The sequence below is a fragment of the Ammospiza caudacuta genome, chromosome 1 (genome assembly GCF_027887145.1).
Source record: "Ammospiza caudacuta isolate bAmmCau1 chromosome 1, bAmmCau1.pri, whole genome shotgun sequence".
Classification (NCBI taxonomy): domain Eukaryota; kingdom Metazoa; phylum Chordata; class Aves; order Passeriformes; family Passerellidae; genus Ammospiza; species Ammospiza caudacuta.
The window spans coordinates 33,424,815-33,445,692 of record NC_080593.1 but is presented as its reverse complement, the minus strand read 5'-3'; the positions used below and the strand labels follow the sequence as shown (position 1 = coordinate 33,445,692).

Here is a 20,878-nt window from a genome sequence, read left to right as displayed (position 1 = left end):
ACATTCCCAAAGTCTCCAGCTCTAAGGCTGACCGGCCTCTCCCAACACACATTCCTATATCAGACTATTGTGGCCTGTGTTTCACACTCTACTCTCTCCTTTTTCACTCATTGTCTGAGGCAGGAATGTTTTAGAGAACTGGAAAGGCCACAGAGACTATTTAAACTGAAGGGAAGTCTGGTAGAGGGAGAGTGAGATTTAGTAGTCCTGCCAGGGATTTGAAGAACCTTTAGGATGAAGTAGGAAAGCTACCAAAAACATGCAATCTGTTATTAGGAGTCAGGCCTAAGTGGCTGAAAGTCATAAATATAGTAGCCAGAGATTAATAATGAGCATTAACTTGGGGGTTATAAAAAAATTAATACAAAGAGATAAGGAAAGAATAGTCCTGCTGCCATGTTGTGGTCACAGAGCTGTTTTCAGTTCCTGAGAAGTGTGAACAAAAATCAACTAAACAAAACAGTCCCCAAATACAATATATTTAAATATCTAAAGTAATTTTGTAAATATTTTTGAAAATAAGGAAGCAGCAAAGGAAACTTTTGTGGAACACTATCTCATAATAGTATGCAAAGAATACACTTAAATTGCTATTTTCTGTGTGCTGACAGATTTATGATGCCGCTACACAGATTTCAGGAACATAATATTGGAGCAGCTTTTTCAGGAACAGCTCATATTGGTTCAATGCATATCTTAAGAAGCTGCAGCCAAGTGGGGATTAGAGAAGCAGAAACTGCACACAGACATTCATTAGGGGCTTTTAAAACTTTAAATAAATGAGGAATTATTCAGTCATTTCCTAGAGTGAACATGAAGAGGGAGCAAAATACCATTGTGCTTTTCACTGAGAATTTTTTCATTGCATTCTTTCAAGCTGTCCCATCAAGGAATCAGATATATTTCCCTCTCCCTTCAAGCAAATCACCAGAGTTCAGGAGACTGGCAGGATCATACCCCGAATACAAGGCTCAAACAGAACATTGCTTCCAGCTAATCCTTATCAACTGAACTTGCCCTTACAAAAAAGAGATACCAGCAAAGAATCATGGCACAAATCACTTATGACTTTATTCATGTGTGAGGTCCTCAGGAGGTTAGCCAGGACACAGTGCCCCAGCAGTGCACTATTTTCTGGGCAAGTATTAAGAGTACAAAGGGCTCCAAGGCTACCAAAAGGATACAACTAAAATGACATTGCAGGAGTCAGAGAACTTATTTTCCACTAGGAGAAGATACTCACTTTCTATCCCACCTTCACATATTTCAGAAACAAGGAGACTTTTAGCTGTTAAAACAGAGGTGATTTATGCATTTATTAGGACACAAGGAGAGTACAGGAGAGCATCTAGAGGACTTTGCACAAAAATAACCAAGCAGCATAATAACAGCTGAAATTTAAAAGTGAAGTATGAAGAAACTTACTGCAAAGATCTGCTCATGACAACTCAGCCATAAATGGGTTTTTAGATGGTTGTTACCTCATGGAGCAAATATTTTAAAATAAATGCAGACCTCTGCCTTTTGCTCTGCCTAGTACAGAATATTTTGTTACTTGGATATCTTGCATTTAGTTTTGTTCAGCACACTTCCTAAGTAACAAAAAGCAAAAAAGTTTGGGAATATGATAAAGGCAAAAGGATTGACATAATTTTTTTAAAAGCCTTAGAGATATGTCCTAACATCATAAGAAAAACATCATCCACCCTAGCAGTTTGGATTAAGTGTTCTCAGAACTCTGAAGCTCCATGCCTTAGGATCATAAACTCATCCTGAGTAGTTTACTGTGTCTGCAAAACATCCAGCATTCATCACTGTCAGAAACAGCACAAAACCTCTAATCTGGTCTGATAGAAAACCTGACACATACCTGAAGTCTGATGTAAAAAGAAGCAATGAAACTGGGCTATTAAAATCTGGTTCTAAAACTACCAGCCAGGTGATTACTTGGTGACCAAACTCATGAAAACTTGACACAACAGGCAGCAAAGATCCTTACAGGGAGGAAACCCGTCTGTCCACTGACAGGAACACCCCATGTGTTGCACCACCTGCAGGAGTGACTTCCTCTCTAGGAAGAAGACAATCCATGAATGTGTTGTCTTGGGACTTGGTCAGGCTTCACATTCAACAGAGGCCTCACAGCTCTGCAGAGAGCTGGGTTTACATTACAAGAATTAAGCCTGCCAAAGCACACCAATTCCCTTTCTGTCAGAGAGCGGATAGAAATTCACCAGTTTATGGCCTTATCTCTATTTATGTTATAAAAGGTTTCTCCTTTGAAAATTCTAAGGTGAGCAAAGCTTTTCTTTTTAAGATTCTCATGTGATTCTTGGGATCACACTAGTGCTCATATTTCAGGCAAGGTTTTCCTGTCTGGCCTATACCTTAAGACACAAGAACTGCATAGGCTCTGGTAGATTACATTAAATTAGCATCATTACATAAGGAGACCAACCATACAAATCTCCTTACAAAAGGACTCTTAATTTTAAGCTTTTCTTGGGGCTAAGTTGATGCTTTGGAGACTAATCTCACAATGTGTGAATTTAGGCTGTTGCAGAGGTACTTCTCACTCGACAGCTTGGATTATTCAGAAGACTATATCCTAGCTGATCATGTAAGTGAGAGGACAATAATCCTTGGCTCCCACAGATAAACAAAGCAAATGTGTTATCAATGTAACTAATTATCATCCCCTCCAAAGAGGATATTCCAGAAACTTTTTCCAACAGTTTGATTCATTACAAAGAAAAAAAATATGGAAAATGGGGTAGTTTTGACCAACTAATTGCCATCCAAAAGTTGAAATTGAGGCCAGTAAAAATTACTGTTATCGTAGCATGATTTTTGTCAGATGAATCAGACAATGTTCAAGGACATTTATTATACCTCTATTATTTTAAGCTTTCCAGTAAACTGTGGCAGGCTCCACAATAGCATGAGACTAACTCTAAAGTTAAAAACATAATGGACTGGATAAAAGAATATCCTTTCATTTGCCCTTCTGTTACTGAAGCCCTAAAGTTAATTTTGAAGCTCTATTCCAAAAGAAAAAGTTATGTCCTTAAGAAAAGCTGAATCTTTCAAATGTGAATGTCCTTCTTGGTTAACTTAATTAACTCTGTCCTTGAAATAAAGAAGTTTTTTTTTTAACCTACTTTCACTATGTGAACTGGATTATAATGATTCAGAATTATTTTCCTGATAGTAAACCAGAAGTTGATGCAGTTCCATCCTAGGACAAGTCTTGCATTCAGTCCTTTTTTGCTGTTCTGTGCTTCAGAGCAAATTACCCCAACTTAATGCACTTATGTTTCATACTCACTACTCCTCTGTACTCATTCAAACAAGATGGCTCTGTTGTGTCACTTTAATCAAACCATCATCTTATGACAGAGAAGTTGTATCCCACACATCGTATTTTAAAGCCCAAGGATATTTTTCTGTGAGCCCACAGATAAGAAGGCATCTATCAGTAGATGCAAACAGCTACTGGGGCAAGTGCTTCAGCAGGGCAACCCCATATCTCCACACAGTAAAGGCAGGTATTGAGTCAATGTGCTCAGTTTGGGGTCTGTGTTTGCTTTAAGTGACAAAGTGTGACTCTGAACCCTGGATCTCCTTATCTGCCAGGCCAGATGAATGACAGAGACTTCTACCTATCCCAGTCCTGGGTCGCTTTATCATACAATAAATGGCTGCTGAATAAATCTTCATGCCTGAGGCTTAGAACCACAGCATCACAGAATGGTCAAAGTGCTTTGCAATTTTCACACCTGTTAAACTCATCAGTAAATTTATCACTCAGTAAGCCATGGCATTATAATGGTTGTGCGATTGATTCAGCTAGGAAAGCTTGGCAATCTCCCAGCTTCCCACTCTGGCTGGATTGGCTGCTGTCTCTCCCTGTGCCTCCTGTAGTTTGTTTTTTTTACAGCTCACTGTGATGCTGAGCATCATTGCTTCACCCTCTGCCTAAGTGGAACCTACAACATCCTGGCCAGGCAATTCTCATTACTTGGAACTTAAGAGACATTCTTACGTCCCTTAGTGCCAAGTAGTTGCTTTCACAGTTTAACAAAACTCACTCTCCAAAAACTTAGGAACAGAAGCAAGAATTCCAAGTTCTGCTTTCCTCTGTCAAGACAATTCTTTCAACTGCCACTCTACGCATTGGCTGTGGAAGATATTTTTATGTCCCACTTCCAAATAATTTGTCTTTATAATATAGGAATGGGAAAATACATCAGCAGATCTTTTAAATGTGGGAATAGTTTTTTCCTGTTCAATTATGGCAATTAAGCATTGAATGCAATCTAGATACTCAAGTCAATGTTATATTTGTCATTAAAAAAAACCCCCACAATATTGTCAGAGACGACTGCACAAGGAATAAATATATTGCCACAAGAAATTACTAAAAGCAGTCCTTAAAATAAAACCAAGAATTGTTTGGTAAAATATTACACAAAAGCTTTGTCTTAAGAAGGAATACAATCACCTTTAGGAACTGCAGCATCTCAGAAACTGCCCTTGCAACTATTTAAAGCAGTAGCAAAATTGGCTTCCCTGTCTTAGACTGTACAAAACACAATAAACAGTAGAGATTAGAGGCACACCATTCATTAGGCATTTTTATTTCCTTTTGAGTCTCTAATGCTTTTCAACTTTGTTCCCTTTCTGTTTGGGTATACATGTTCCTGTCTTTCCCCAGAATAGCCTGTAAAAGACATAATAAACATAAGGCCAGCTGTATATTCCAAGTGACAGGACATGTCCCATAAATGTGTTGGAAAGTAACCCTAAACCCATATATTTGCCACTGTGGAATATTCCTTTCTGAAGGATACTAGCATAAAAAACTTTTCAAGCCCAGCCCAGAATAACTCTCATCTTTTTAAACTGGCCTATGCAAAACCCAGGAAGAGATATACCTTTCTCCCAAACACTTCCAAAAGCAAAAATCAGAAGAAAGAAGAAAAAAAACCCTTCAGGTTTTCTGAACTGCTTCAATACAATTTAGAAATCATAATGGTGCAAATCAGTCAGTACTGCTCTGTGATGGGGTAAGATTTATGACTCAGGTCATAACTCCAACTCTTTCTTAAAACCAGCTCACACCACAATGCATCCAGCACAAATCACACACTCCCCATTGCTGGCACAGTCTGCTGATAACCAGCAACAGCTCAGGGTTGTCCCACTTCCACATGGTAAGGGGATGAAAACGAGGTAGTCAAGCTGCTCAGGGATGAGGTGATGATTTCCATAAGAAATGTGTTCTAAGTTATTCGTCAAAGACCAAACCAGAAGTTTAGCCAGAGTGGAAAAAAAAAAAATCACACTTTCTCCTCAGTTCCAGTGTAGGTCTATAATTCAGGGCAACATTTTTTCTTTCATTTGCAGTGTCCCTTTTAAGGAGATCTGGATGCCTCTTTTGACATACTTTATTTGTTATTGGACTTGACACATTTGGTTTATTTTTCCTTCCTTTGGGACAGAATTACATAGAGTTACACATGGAATTCTGACTGCAAAATAACTGTAATTCCAGTGTGTAATGGCCTGAGCTAGGAAAGAGTATTCCAGGTGTAACCAGAGTGAATAACTGAAAGACTAAAATATGAGCCTTCTAGGCAAACCACACCAAGGCAAACAGTCTAATGAATGTTAATGTGTGTAAAGTATAGAGCACTGAAATTGCACCCCAAGTAATTTTCATTTACTCCAGCAATTCAAACCCACAAAACCAGAAAAGTCCTGCCTTTGTCTTCAGTGCTGCCTCTCAAAGTCCCACACCACGCTCTGCCCTACACAGAAAGCCAGATGCAGGATTTCACATATATTTCATACATAACTGCAACGGATGTTGCCGATGCCACATTTAGCAGAGAAGGCAAAAATGTCACTATTAGTTTGTCCTATCACAGAACATTTCAAAAAGCAAACACTGGGCACCTTGAACAACATCCTTTCCTGCACCTTCTACATTACTTACAGGTCAGTTCTAACCACAGTGTTGCCTCAGAATCACCCTTAGTAATGCCCAAGTGGCCTCAAACAGATATGAAAAATCCTCTCCAATTGAGATACCTCTTTTTACTGGTGAAAACACAGCCCTAAGCTACTATCTTGTTATATCAGAACCTCTGCTTCCAGTATTAATACAGTAAGGGAACCCACTAATACTCTGTTTGCATCATTTACACCTTCAGGAAAGAATATTATATCATGAGTGCATCCAGTTGTCTTGAATTAAGCTGCAGTTTTCAAAAAAAGCTTCTTTTTTCTTGGAAAAAAACTAAAAAAAATATTGCTACAGTGTCCCTCCACATCAGAAAGGTTAACTGTGAAACACAACATGCAATTCTCAGCATGGAGCATACATATTTAAAAGGCAAAATGCAACAGAAATTAAGAGAGCTACAGATGCCTGAAGTGTGTGTTCTGTGAAGAAAGGGAGAACCTCAGAATAGATGTCAGCACAAATCAGTCCACAACAAGTGCTTAAAGAGGCTTAAGAATTCACACTGGGGCAATTTCTTAGAGCAGCTTAAAAAGTGCTTTCAGCTCCCTTCTTCTTTGCAAATAGAAGAGACATGATTTTATCACGAGTCTTGTGATTTTAAGCTACATCTGGCCCTTGGAATCATCTAAGACACAGAAGCCTTACTAAATGAAATTCAGCCCCTACAATCATGATAAAAAGTCTAAAAACAAGAGTGAAAGGCACAATGAAGGTTCAAAACCAAAAACAAATACAAGAAAGAGAGGATGCCTTTAGTTTATAAAATAATTTTTTTCCAGTCAACCTCATAATTATGGGAGTCTGACATGATTTGAGGTTTGAGTTGGGCAACAACAGCAGAATTCAAGATCCTGATTTAAAGCGGTTTCATTGCACATATTTCCTCACTTTTCATGAAGTACATGAATTTATCTGTATATTGTAAGCAAAACAGTTTTACTGTGGCCAGTGAGCTGTCAATAAGATTACAGCATAAATTGTTAAAAGTTTAAGAATGCATATTTTGCATGTACCTTGTGATGAAGTGTTAAAACATGCACAAAACCTGTGTCTTGTCTAAACACCATGAGCTTTGGAAGGCAATGCACTGTCTGAACTAGGAAGTGATGATGAATGGTCTTGTGTATTATATACAAAATTCTGCCACCAGAGGAACCCGTGATGTATTTTTACAGTCCTCACTCCTTTCTGCTTCATGTTGACACTTCACATGAGCCCTGCCCCATAGGCAATTACAGGGGCACACCCATACCAGTTCCAGGACAACATAAAAGCACACACAGAAAATAAATGTTTTTCCAGTGCCAGACAATAGAAAATTCTGACAGTTTTGATGTCCATAGTTAAATCAAACAGTTCAACTCTTTTGAATACTGGACATTATTACATTGGGCTTTTCCAACAGCTCTTCCTCCTCCTGGCCAAGCAGAGTGAGATGGCAGTCATGTCTGGAATTCACCATTCAAATTCTGCTTGGAAGGCCACAATGAATATTGGCATGTCCTCTTTGAGCTTGCACCTGTGGCCCACCAGGCTGAGCCTGGGCCATGGCATTTCCAGCACCAGAGGGACTGAGCTGAGCTGCAACCTGGGGAGCAGACTTTCTGAGTTTGTCATCTCTTTTATGGCAGCAGAGTTTTATTGTTTAATATTGCTTAAGTTTTATTGTTTAATAAACAGGTTCTTTCCCACTTTTCTCCAAAGAAGTATTTTTCTGCCGGATCAGTTGGGGGGAGGTACCAATTGAATCTGCTTTCCTTGAAGAGCCCCTTTGAGGGGTTCTCTCCAAAATTTGCCCTGAAGCAGGACAAATACATCTAGTGGACTGGCGTTTGGGATGTTTCCATCCCTCTCAGTGGCAGTCCCTTCAATAACCCTTTCTTTTTTGTCAGAGCAGTGTGGCTGTGGTGTCCCCTGCAGATGGAGGATCCAGCCACACGCCTGCTCCTCTCCAGCCCCTAGTGGGGCCATGGTGGCAGGCATGGGGATTCTCCAGGGGGATTTCCCCTCACTTTGGCTACTACAACACTTCCACATCATTACTCCCTTGGCTCCCCTGGAGAAGGTTTTAAAATTCATGGACAAGCTAATGCAGGGTCTGGAGCACATGCCCTGTGAGGAAAAGCAAAAGGAGCTGTGGGTGTTTATCCTGGAGAAAAGGAGGCTCAGGGAACACATCCTCTGTGCAAGTGTCTGAAAGGAGGCTGTAGCCACGAGGGTCAGCCTCTTCTCCCAGGCAGCCAGCGACAGGAGAGGATCCAGTCTTAAATTACCCCAGGGAAGGTTCAGGTTGGACATCAGGAAGAATTTCTTCCCAGAAAGAGTGATTAGACATTGGAATGGGCTGCGTAGGGAGGGGGTGGAGTCGCTGTCCTTGGCGATATTTAGACAGGGCACTGCGCTTAGTGCTGTGGTATAAATGACAGGGCGGTGTTCATTCCATAGAACGGACTCGGCGACAGAAGCGTTTCCCGCCGTCACCGATGCGGCAATTCCGTCACCGCGCCCTTCGCTCCCGCCCTCATGGCCCGGCCGCCACAGGCCGCCCCCGCCACCCGGCCGCGACTCCCGCCGCGTCACTGCCCAGGCCCCGCCCACCGCCTCGTGCTGAGGGCACCGCGCGACCCTTGCTTCCACTTGCGCTGTGCGCATGCGCCCGCAACACTCTCACGTGGCTGCTGCGCGCCCCCTCGGCAGCAGAGGGACGTCTGACGTCACTCCGCCGCGATTGGAGGGAAGAGGGGCAGGAAGGAAGGAAGTCCGGGGGCCCGCCGGTCGCAACCTACCCCACTAGCTGCCGGCGGCGTGACGTCATTGATTGTAACCAATCAGCACTCCAGAAGCCGGCGCTTGATTGGCTGTCAGGCGGGGAGGCGGGCGGTGGGCGCGCGCAGGGGTTGGTTGCGGCGGTGCCGGGTTACATAGGGCGGAGTACAGCGTGTCCTTGGGCGCAGACGGAGCGGGAGGCGCCGGGTGTGCGGTCACCGTGTCTGAGGGCGCAGCGGGCCAGCCGGGCAGGCAGGTGCGGCCGGGCCCCGCGGGGTGGTGACGGCTGGCAGGGACGTGGGGCGGGCGGGCGTTGCTCTCGGCCTTTCTGAGGGCCGTTCTCCCCTGCCGGGGCCGCGGCCTGAGGCGGCGGCCGGGCTGCGGCGGAAGGTCACCGTGGGGCCGGGCGGCCGCGCCGCGGGCGGGGGTCTGAGGGGAGGCTCGGGGCCAAGCTGGGCGCGGGTAGAGCCGGAGCCGGGCGGTGCGGGCGCCCTTGGGCCCTCCCGCCTCCTCACGCGTGGCTGCCGGCGGGACCGCTGGGGTCATCCCGGGTCACGGTGACCGCCGGGTGCCCGCCAGCCCTCCCCGGGCAACAAAAAAAAAAAAGTAAATGTGTCTGGTGCGCTTTTTCAGCTCCAAAGGAAAAGCCTGCCAAAAGTCCTGTGCTTTTACACGAGGTCGTTCACGACTAGGAAACTCCTGTACAGTTGTACAAGTTATGTTCAATTTGTTCTTCAGAAATTGTCGCCGTACCCTTTAAACAATTCGTTTGTCCGAGGGAAGGTTTTTCCTGCCCTTCAAGCATGTTTAATCACCTTGATACCTTTTGGGTAGTCTCGTGGTTTCATAATAACCTTCAAGCCCAGGAGCTGTGGCTTGAGGTTAGACAATGTGCTGGAGAATTGCCAGGTTCACCTGCTGCGTTTGGTGGTTCAGTAAACCTGCAGGATACTTTTTAAGGTTTCAGCTCAGTTGGTGACCTTGAGGTTGCAATACTGACCTCGTGTGTGTGTTCTTGGTCTAGTATTGACAATGGGAGACGTCGAGAAAGGCAAGAAGATCTTTGTCCAGAAATGCTCCCAGTGCCACACGGTTGAAAAGGGAGGCAAGCACAAGACTGGACCCAACTTGAACGGCCTGTTTGGACGCAAGACTGGGCAAGCCGAAGGTTTCTCTTACACGGATGCTAATAAGAACAAAGGTAAACTTAAAGCTGTCCTTAGGGGACAGAAATACTCAGTTCTTGGGGATAATTTTAAAAATCTGCCAAAAATTGAGCAGAGGACAAGAATATTAGTGTTTATTATTTTGAATTTATTAACTGTTTGGATTTTTTTACCTTCTTTTAGGTATCACCTGGGGTGAGGATACTCTGATGGAGTATTTGGAAAATCCAAAGAAGTATATTCCTGGAACAAAGATGATTTTTGCGGGTATTAAGAAGAAGAACGAGAGAGCAGACTTAATAGCATACCTCAAAGTTGCCACTGCAAAGTAAAAGTTATCTGCTGCCTTATTTATTTCACAAAGGAGATGGCAATGGAAATGTATGTGATGAGATTGGTTTTTAAACTTTCTATTTTTACATGTACTATGTCTAACCTGAAAATCACCCATCAGATAACTTTGCTCAAGGTGGGTCACTGGAGTACACACTTGTTTGGCAGCCACTAACTTAACAAAGACTATGTAATTGGGTTTAGTCATCCTTGATGATAAAAATTAAAAAAAATACATAAACATTTCCTGCCTCTTCATTGTTTAAAAAATATGTAAGTAAACAAATGAGTAATCATCAGCAGCATAATAGCTTTGACAGCTCAGCTCTTTAACATCAAAAAGCAGGGTCCTTTTGGCATCTTCTGCCATACATCTTCTCTTACATTAACAACAAAACAACAAAGGCTATTAAAAAGAAAAACAGTCCCAGTATAATATTTTTCTAAATTTAATCAGTGCTAGGTGTTGCAATATGCATTAATCTGTCTAAAGCTTGTGATAAAAACGTATTTCATCTGATTTAAGTACAATTTGTGAACTGCCAGTTGTGCCCAGCCACTTGTCTTTAATCTAGGGGAAGCATGTTACCTAATTCATCCAGACTCTGACAGCTGCATGCTCCTATAGAGTACAACTCCCCTTCAGAAACATCTCCAGTTTTGATGTGTTATTGGTGCCCTTTGCTCAGTAAATCTGATAACAGCCATTCTTAGCGTGAGAGAAAGCATCCTGTTCTGGGAATACGAGTGCTAGTGGCCAAGATGAGAGTTACCTAATCTTCTCAATTCAGCAGAAACACTCACCTAGAATCCATTGTTACAGGAAGTTTCAGATGAAGGGATGCAGGAGTGAATGTGCTGGTAGACTAAAAGACAAAATCAAGCAGTCTTCCTCTGTGCCTGGCTGTAGCCACCACCATTACTTCTGAAGGTTCTGTTTCACACATTGTAAAGCAGTATTTTTGATGTTTTATCTGCGTTTTTTCATACTAAGTTGTTCAGAAGAATGTATTTACTGTGTACCAACAGTAAGGCATAATTTGGAGCAATCAATACTGTAAATTAAAAAAAAAAATTAAAAGTCTTGCTTGCTGTATGTCTATGAAATTAAGTGAAAAACAATGGGAATACAGAGCAAAGTTGTGTGCCCAGATTTACATCATTAGGAAATGAGACCAAAAAAAGCTCCACATGGAAAAAGGTAAGTTCTAATTGAGTTGGTGGGGGAAGTATAAATGTGGCAAAGTTAGTATTTTGGACCAGAGCCAGCAACCTCTTTCAGGGATGTGCTGTTCAGTAGCATTTTCTGCTGTGCTTCCAGAGTGAGATGGGAGCAAATTCAAGGTAACTGAGAAGTTGTAGGATGGGCTGCATTTGATTTATATGGAGTAGTGTACCTAATGATGGAATGGCAAAGTGCTTTACTCAGAGTAAATGAGTGAAAGGAACTAAGATTACTAACAGTAGTCTTGGTGATTGCTGTTACATGTGTTGTGATGATTTTTTTCTTTCCAGACCAACCTGCAAACAGCATTTCTTGCAGTTATGGATCCACTATTAATAGCATTTTTTTTTCTAAAAAAAAAACATTTTTACTTTATTTGTTAGCAGAAAACTTCAAATTGTAGTAGTTTATTGCTGTTCCAATTTCTGTAAGGAGCGTTTGTCATGGCACTTTTATGGCTATGCAGAACTGAGGCTTTTTCCATGCCAAAATCCTGATAGAGCAGTTGTAGATACAGAATGTAACTGTACCCAGCTCTGCAGTCTTCCAGGATGATGATGGTGATGACACTTGTGACACTGTGTTCTGTTAGCACCTTTGTGAAAGAAGACACTGACCTCCAAGCTGCTCTTCTTTACAGCGTGTTTCTTCTCTAGATCAATTAGAGAAGAGGATTTTTCAGTAAAGTGTGGCAATTTCTGCACAGATTACAATTTGCAACAAGTAAGTTACCCATCCTCAGAAAAGCTTGAGGAAGCAGTTATCCTTTGCCCAAAGGAAGCAGAGGACAAAATTTAGCTTGGCTCTTCTATCTGTGTATGCAAAGGTAAATGTTGCTTCTACATAACACTGAAAACTGAGACAATTTAAATGTATACTCAGCATTCATTCTTGATAACGTGTTAGGGAAAAGACTCTTCAGGCCTTTAAAATTTCATCTTTCTATGTGTATAGCCCTGGACTGCAATGGCTTAAAAGTTTTGTGGTAGGTAATAAGCAGCCATTTGCCACTGGAGAAATGCAATACTAGGGTCTTTTACTAATGGATAAGCAAAGAATATTGCAAGGAGGTTAGATTATCACTTGAGTAAGTGTTAATGCAAGGGCTTGCTTGGGTGGGAAGGAGACATCATGATCAGTTACATAATCAAGGTTTAGTTCTTCATTTCTTAGTTTATATTACAGAGTAAAGGGATGGGGTTTTGCCTATGAAGTATCAAGTTTAGTGGTTTTCATTCTGAGGGTTATACCAGTCTAGACACTTGGTATTTCAGTAGTTCCTTTACAGTTGCCAATTAGAGAATCAAAGCACCACTGCCAAACATTGCACCATCCTGTAAAAATTCTGCTTGGCTACTAGTTCACAACTTTGCTTGGGCATGCCTTTGAAACTGATCTTGTGATATTTTCATGTGTAGTTATGCAAATGAATGAAGATAGTTAATGACTGGAAAAAAGGTGAAATCCAAAAGCGCACCTTTTCATAGTGTGACTTCCAAATAAGTAGGATACTTACAAAGCTACAAAACTTATTAGTTGTACATCCAATTGAAATATAGTGATACAGAAGCTGCCTTGTTTATTTAGAGTCTTAACAATTCAAGTGTAACCACTCTAAAACCAGCTTGAGAAAGTTCCATTTGTTGCTGCCTGTACAATTGTAAATAATTTCTTCAGATAAAGATCTTCATTTTGATAGATTTAGTTTTGTATGGGATTATGTAATGCTTTCCTTTTTTTGGTATAAAATATAGCATCAATTTCTAAAAGGAATGTGGTACACTATCCTCCTCCTGTTTACGAGGGAGAACAAAACCAGCCAATAGGTAATAATTAGATATTCTAGTCTGTCACATATATCAAAGCCCATTGATGTGCACACATTTACCTTTATAGTAAGCCTTGTCATTGGCCTTTATCCAAAACAAATCTCATTTAGGGCTAAAGGCAGCAGAAATCTGTTTTACTACATACAGGATGAGTTGTACCCTTTCAAGCTGATGTCCTGAAAACCAAGTGGTTGTGGGAGGTGAGCAGCCCAGAGCTAGCAGTAGGACATGCTAACCCTGGGAAGGAGTATGAAATCCTGCCCCTTCCCAGTGCTGCAATTGCTGAGTCAGGACTCCAGGTAGATGTCCCTCTGCTCATGATTTAGAGCTTGCATATGAGTACTTGCATGCTTTTTTCCAGGATTGTTCTTGTGATCTGAAATACAGTAAGTGTGATGGTCACGTTTTGAATGATTGCTTTCAGCTTAGAGGTCAATGTCACAGGGTGTGAAAGAAGTGGGTGGTGTTTGCTTCTGTAACACCATTGAGATTCACATCCTCAGTTTCCAGAAAGCTGCAATAACCAACAAACTGAACCTGTGTTCTGGGAAGAAGATGCTCTATGCCTCTGTTGAAGCTGTCATGAAAAAGGAAAGCCAAAAAAAAAAATTAGCAAAAGAGGAGCTAACTATAGCACAGTGTTCAAAATACATACCTGGGAGCAGGGGAGGTGTGTTCTCTCCAGGTTATTTATGCATTTAATTAATTAATTTTAAACAGCCTTGGATAAAAATAAACCTGTCAGTGGGGATCAGAAGTCATTACTCTGCTGGTTTTACATCTCGTTAAAGCTGTTCAATGCAGCTTGCTTATGCAATGTGAGCCACTGCTTTTTTCCTTTCAGAATCACCCACTCTCCAGATACATCTTCCCTTTCCTCTATGTGTTAAAGCATATTTTTGTGTGGAAGGCTGTGCTGTCCCTGTCTTACCCCACCACCAGTCTTCTGGTCATAAGCACTCAAATGAAAAGCTGTTAGCAGAAATACCAAGCTGTATTCTTACCCTTACAAAACTCACAGAAATTGACTTTTGATGACCCCATTCAGTTGTGTGTGTCTGGTGACAATTTCTTTTTAAGATATCTCATGATTCTTAAGATATGGGACATTGCCTTTTATTGGTGTTTTTTAATTCTAAATTTTTAAGAGCTAAGTAAAGCAGGTGGTTTTATGTGGCTTTTACCTGCACTATGCCTCAGGTGTTTTTTTAGTATGAGATACAACATGATTATATGAGCATTCCCTGATGTCTAGTCCTTTCAGATAAGAAAGATGCACACACACTGCATTTTAAAATCATCGTGGTTGTCACCTATGTGGCACCAGTGCCCTCAGTGATCTGGTGCTCTTACTCACCCAGGTTTTGTTGCAGGAGTTTTCCTACATTGACTGTAACCAGCCTTTCCTTGGAAGTGTGTCTCATATTTCTACTTCCACTGTTGATTTTTTGGTTTGGAGAACAGAGAGGAAAGGAAGTCAGACTTCTCCCTACCTTGCCTTGTTTCCTATAACACTGACATTTTATTTCCAGTTATTTAATCAGTTTGTTTGCTATTGATCACAGAATCACTGAATCATTTCAGTTGAAAAAGCCCTCCAAGATCAAGTCCAACCTGTGACCGACCACCGCCTTGCCAGCTGGACCATGGCACTAAGTGCAAACTATGTCCACTTGTTCTCGAACAGCTCCAGGAATGGTGACCACCACCTCCCTGAGCAGTCCATTCCAATGCTTAACAACCCTTTCCATGAAGAAATTCATCCTGATGTGCAACCTGAAACTCCCCTGGAACAGCTTGAGGCTGTGTCCTCCTGTTGCAGGTTGTGTGGGAGAAGAGGCTGATCCTCACTTGGCTACAACCTCCTTTCAGGCAGAGTAGAGAGTGATAAGGTCTCTAGAGAGAATTGTAGAGAGTGATAAGGTCTCTCCTGAGCCTTCTTTTCTACAGGTTGAACACTCTCAACCCCAGGTCCCTCAGATTTCCTTGCATGACATGTTCTCCAGACCCTTCAATAGCTTTGTTGTCCTTCTGTGGACTCACTCCAGCACCTCAATGTTTTTTCCTGTAGTGAGGGGCCCAGAAGTAGACACAGGACTTGTGGTGCAGCTTCACCAGTGCCAAGTAGGGGGACAATAATTTATCTGAGTATTAGATATTAGGTCTGTATTCCTTCCAGTGGTATTTTTAAGGAAAGGTACCACATTTTTGATTCCACAGATTTTTTGCCATAGTGAGTAATTTTAGTTCCAATTCTCATGTAGAAATTGTCGCTTGTTAGCTTGCCCTTCTGGTCTTACTTTTCTTCATTTCACATATTACTGTTACAATATACTTTTCATTTCTGAACTGCATGCAGCATCTTGTAGTTTACTATTCAAATGTAGTATTTATTTATACATTTCTTAACTCTGCAGTGGACTCTAAAATGTACATCTCTAACTCTAATGTGGACTCTAAAGGTAAAGACTTTACTTGAAGAATCCTTCTACATTGTTTCAAAGTTGTTTTTTTTTGCTTTAAATTCACTGAAAGAGGTTCCGTTTCAACTGGATACCTAAGAAAATCCTTGCTTGTGATCCTCAGAAACACAAATAACGATGGAAGTGCTGAGAAATGTCTTTAACTGGCTGCACCTGATCAGTTTCTTGCTTGTGCTCAATGAACAGGAGAGGGAGCCAATGTACAAAAAAAGCTGCAGAGGAGTTGTATCATGTTCTTGAAGGTAATTTTAAAAAAGCTTCAGTTTGAAAGACAAATTTCATTTGTATCCAAAGCAGTTTGAATGCAAGTGCTCAGCAAAAAACGCTGGAGGTGATTATCCAGCTGAATATAGTGATATGTCTGCAATAAGTCTGTGGAATTCTGAAGTCCTAAACCAATTCATGTTTTATATTTCATCAGGCATGCTCAAGTTTGAAATAATCTGTATTAAATTTCAGCTATTCAAATGGTAAAAGATTCAGCTAGGAAGCAAAATGTTTCTTTCTAACTTCTCAAAAGAATCTTAAATCAAAAGTGGCAATCTCTAATGTGTATTCTGGCTTTGTTCCTACTCTGGAGCTCACTTTGATGTCACCAGTTGAAGTATTAAGCGTGAAATGGATATACAGGTAATATAGTTTCTCCACTAGCTGTTAGGCAGAAACATTGTGACTTTTGTTAGCAAAAAATGCACTTTTAAGTCTGTTTTTAATACTGCTGTATAGGTTGTGTTTGGTGACAGTCTCAAATTGCCCTGAAAACCATGATGCTTTACAATACATGTGTATCTAAATACTTGCATTGATTCTATATAAGATCCTAGGAAAACTAAGATTTCTAACATTTAGTTAGCATTTTACTTAGAGATATTTCTTAGGAGGATGTCAATGTTAATTTAAGTATCAGTATGGATTTTCTAGCACATAGGCATGTGCTAGATCATGAAGCCTTTGCAACTCTTCAAAAGACCATGCTGCCTTTTGTCCTGTCAGTTCATGGTCAATGTTTATGTTTCAAGTTAAGCTTGTTTTGCAGTGCCTAACTCTACCAAGAGCAGTCTGATCAGACATTAAAAATTTAGCTCATATATGTGTTTGCTGTCACTCTGAATTCTCAGAAAGATGACATCTCTCTCTGTACCAGCATCCAGTGACACATCAGAAAAAACTCCTCAAAGAGAGATGCAATCAAAGACAGAGCTTTGCAGATAAAAGATACTTCCACATCAGAAAATCTATCAAAAACATAGGGTAGTCTTCTACAAATGAACTGGATCATAGGATGAAAATCAAGATGACACAAATGAAGCAAAGAAAGGGGAAGCAAAGTGGAAATTAAACAAGGTTAGTTCAGGGTGACATGTTGTATGTTCAACAGGGACAAAGAATGCACCTGTGATTTCACCTATTGCAGAATGAAGAGAAAAGCAGTGGAAACCCAGAAGCAACAAAACCCAAACTTGTGTATCTTCAGTTTAAGTTTTAGAGGGAGTGGGTGTGTGTGTTCAGTGAGTATCTCTTTGGTTGGATGCATTTAATTTTGCTTCAGCTAACTGAAGTCATCCAGTTGAGGCCACCTGGCTCCAGCAGTCTGCACTTCACTTCCACTGGTTTTACTGATATATGTCCCACGTTAGCAAATCAGCCAGCTGAGAAATGGTGTGATGTTTACTCAGTGCACACATCAAATGATGTTTTGTGGGGCTGTCAGCTCTGATTCTTCAGGAACACCAAAGCCTAATGTCCCTACTCACACAATATGCTTGAGTTACACTGCAGTTGGTGGCATAGCTTTAAATTTTGCTCCAGCTTCAGATCTTACCTGAAAAATACAGGTCAGTAATCTTTAGTAGATGCAGTGAACATTTTGTAGATGAAAAGGTAACAAGATGGGCTCTAGCAGAGGAGAGAGTTGTACAGTAGAATCAGCATGAAAAAGAGCCTTTGTTCCTTAGCCAGAATATATAAAAGGTATTGATGGGGAGCTTGGCTTAAATTACATTTACATTGCTGATATATTTTATTTTAAATATAAGGATGATAGTTCTCTGAGCTGCTCTGTGCCAATCCAGAATGCAGTTGAAAGTCAAGTCATCATGAAAGTCTCCAGAAGTGAAGATGAAAGGACCAGTGAATCCACATCTACTGCAGTGCCATCTGTCTGGCTCTTTGCCTGTCTGGCTCTTTAACAGCAGTTTTCAGTTTCTAGGTAGTGCAGGCTGATGTTCTGACTGATCAGGTTAGCCAAATTTATATTTTTCTCTTAGAAAATGGTTTTCAATAATCTTTTTTATATCATCTTAAGATTTCAAGTAAACTATTCCTTTGCTAAAGCGGTTGGTTTTATTTTTTCTCATACAATCAAATCAGTGCTGTGCATACAACTGGTGCTATTGCCAGGAAAGCAGGAGAGGGAAATGTCCCCATGAAGGCTTCCCCTGCTGCCTGAGTGAGCTGGATAATCCCCTCCCAGGGCTTCACACCATGACCCAAGGACAGCACTGTCCCAAATTTTGCACCTGTGACATTTTGGTGTCTGGCAGCTGGAGGGTTTTTGCCACAGCTCTAGAAAGCCTTTCTGGGTTCCATGCCCTCTGCTACCGTGGCTAAAAGGGTGAGGGATGGAGGGAGAGATGGAAACTGTTGTCAGTCTCTACACTGTGGTTGCAGTTTGGGATGGTGTGCCAAGAGATGCTTTTCCACCCAGATTTATTTTAAATCTTGATCTTCCCACTGCCCATTTCCAATAATGTCTGCTGCCTCTCACATCCTCTCAGTGCTGCTTCTCTTCCTGCATGGCTGCAGCAGGAACTTCCAGTAACCAGGTCACAGACACTGGTTTGACTCCTTCAAAAAGGGGAGCAGTCTCCAATTGTCTTACTGGTGTGGGAAGTTTTCTTTCTACTGTGTTAAAATTTCCAAACATCCTTTCTTTTTCATTTTAGGGTTACAGGTTTTGGTTCTTACTTTAAAGAACAGCACAGGATCTCAGGATCACTAAGAACAGAAATCTTTACATTTCTCCATGCCTTTGGAGCATTCCAGTCACTCATCTGCTTTAAATGAAAGTGTTGGGATCCTCACTTTCTGTAAGGTCTTCTAAGCTTCGGGGAGTGTTTTTAATTTCTTTTTCCTGGGTGGATTGTTTGTTTCTTTGTTGTTTGCTTGTTCATTTGTTTTGCAAGAGCTACTAATAGGTTTTAATTAAGAGAGTCTTTGAAAGGCCCAGCCAGTCCCTTCCACATGGGAGAAGAATATAATACCATAAACAGGAAGGCTTTTCTTTTATTTTCTATGTGCTTGAATTTGACCCTGAGGGACTTCAAATACAGGGTAATTATTGGGTGAGTATTTCTTACTGCTTCATCTGCATATAATCACTTTTTTGGTGCACATCCTGTGCTCAATTTCTCTTTATTTATGGACCTAATGTAACACAAGAGCTTGTAACTTTACTGAAAGTAATAGTAAGTATAAAGTGTACATTTTATGACAGCACTCGACATGAAAATGTTTCAGAGACAGATTCCTTAACTTTCAGTAGTACAGGTGCTTAATTCTAAGCAAAAGTTTTCTGGTAGCACAATGAGAATCTTTAACTTGGATTTTCATATAAAAACAAGAAAATATTAATGAAATTCTGAAATGTTTGATCCTCTGGTGACCCATCCTGTTTTCTTTTGCTGTCTACAGCTATTACAGCTACATTTTTCCAGGAAATCAAATATATGTTTGTAGTGATTGCTAAAACATTCAGCTAGCAAATGCTTGGTTTAAGCTGTTTTTAGGAGACATTCTGCATAAACACAATAGTTGTTCATTTTTCTTTTATTTTTATTTAATTGAAGGCCTTGGCTCTATCTCACACGCATGGAGGGTAGAAGAGGAAAGAGGGGCTCATGAGCTCTGACTGCTGTATAGAGCTTTTTCCCATAGCTGTGGATGCAATTCATATGGGTGAGACTTTCTTTTTTTCCTGTGACTTGTTCATGCCTGCAGTTTCTTTCCAATCACAGAGAAGGAGACCTTCTCCTTCTTCATGAAGCCACCTTTTAAGGCAAAGCCTGGTGTTTTGTTACCTAAGCCCATCTTTTCCAGTAAATATAGGTACATGCAGTCTGGAGTTTGCACAGTCTTGTGACTTTCTCTGTTTCTGTTGCAAGTTTTAAGTGGTGCAGGGGTTTTATTTTATAAACGGAAAAGTATTCACTCTTCTCAGGAGTGGTATCCACTTACAATTGTAAAATTATATGCTTTGAACTTTCTAGCTGAGGGAAAATATACATTTGTCTAAATTTTGCAAGTAGGTGGAATTTTTCTGTCTTGCCAAGCTTTGAAGGAATTACATAGCACTATAAGCATTTTCTAAGTATTTAATAGACTTTGGTGAGTTCAGAAATGCTGGGGCATTTTTCTTGTGCTTTAATGCATATATGAGACTGGGAACCTGCCAATAACTAACTAATTCCAGAAAATGCAAGTGCCAGGAAGTCTACACAGCATGTATAAAGCATGCCAGACATATGAACTTGACTTTTATTTCTTGTCAGTCTCAGGGAACCCAAGGTCTTAAAACATTGCAGGTGTTGACTATATATCAGTGTGGATGTGTGTCCCACGTCTGCCTAAAATTTGGCTCCTACACCCAGACTTCATTGGATAGGATTTACTCTCCATATCTGCCTTGGTTTTATTTCCCTGCCACCATAACGAAAATTAAAACCTCAGATGGGGTAATTTCACATGTAAACACCACTTATTAAGGCATCTCAATAGGGTCTTGCAAGGCTAGTGTTCATGTATATTTATTTGTTTGTTTATAGGTTTGGGCTTCTGTCTTCCAGCATTGATTGCTTCTGTGATTCTGTGTCTTTTCCTGAATTGTTTCTCTGTAGCTTCAAAGTCTGTCTCAGAAAGGCTTAGAGGCCAATAGCTGTATTTTTTGCTTAAATTCCATATTATGGAAGACATAAAGGAGGCAGCCCAATAATTACACAGAAGTGAATATTTTGCTGCTCTTGCATTGAATGTCATATAGCAAGAAA

General features: G+C 40.9%; 1 protein-coding gene across 1 annotated transcript; it reads left to right on the top strand.

The window, feature by feature from the left end:
* Positions 1–8,924: 8,924 nt before the first annotated feature.
* Positions 8,925–11,392, top strand: LOC131557152 (cytochrome c). Its single transcript, XM_058804208.1, has 3 exons — positions 8,925–9,053; positions 9,822–9,998; positions 10,147–11,392. The coding sequence occupies exons 2-3, from the start codon at positions 9,830–9,832 to the stop codon at positions 10,293–10,295; spliced, it is 318 nt and encodes a 105-aa protein (XP_058660191.1). The 5' UTR covers positions 8,925–9,053; positions 9,822–9,829; the 3' UTR covers positions 10,296–11,392.
* The last annotated feature ends 9,486 nt before the right edge of the window (positions 11,393–20,878 follow it).

Excerpts from the sequence above, each read along its gene's own strand:
- LOC131557152 (XM_058804208.1), top strand. The coding sequence starts at position 9,830 with ATGGGAGACGTCGAGAAAGGCAAGAAGATCTTTGTCCAGAAATGCTCC. Across the intron at positions 9,999-10,146 it reads GGATGCTAATAAGAACAAAG|GTATCACCTGGGGTGAGGAT; the intron begins GTAAACTTAAAG and ends ACCTTCTTTTAG.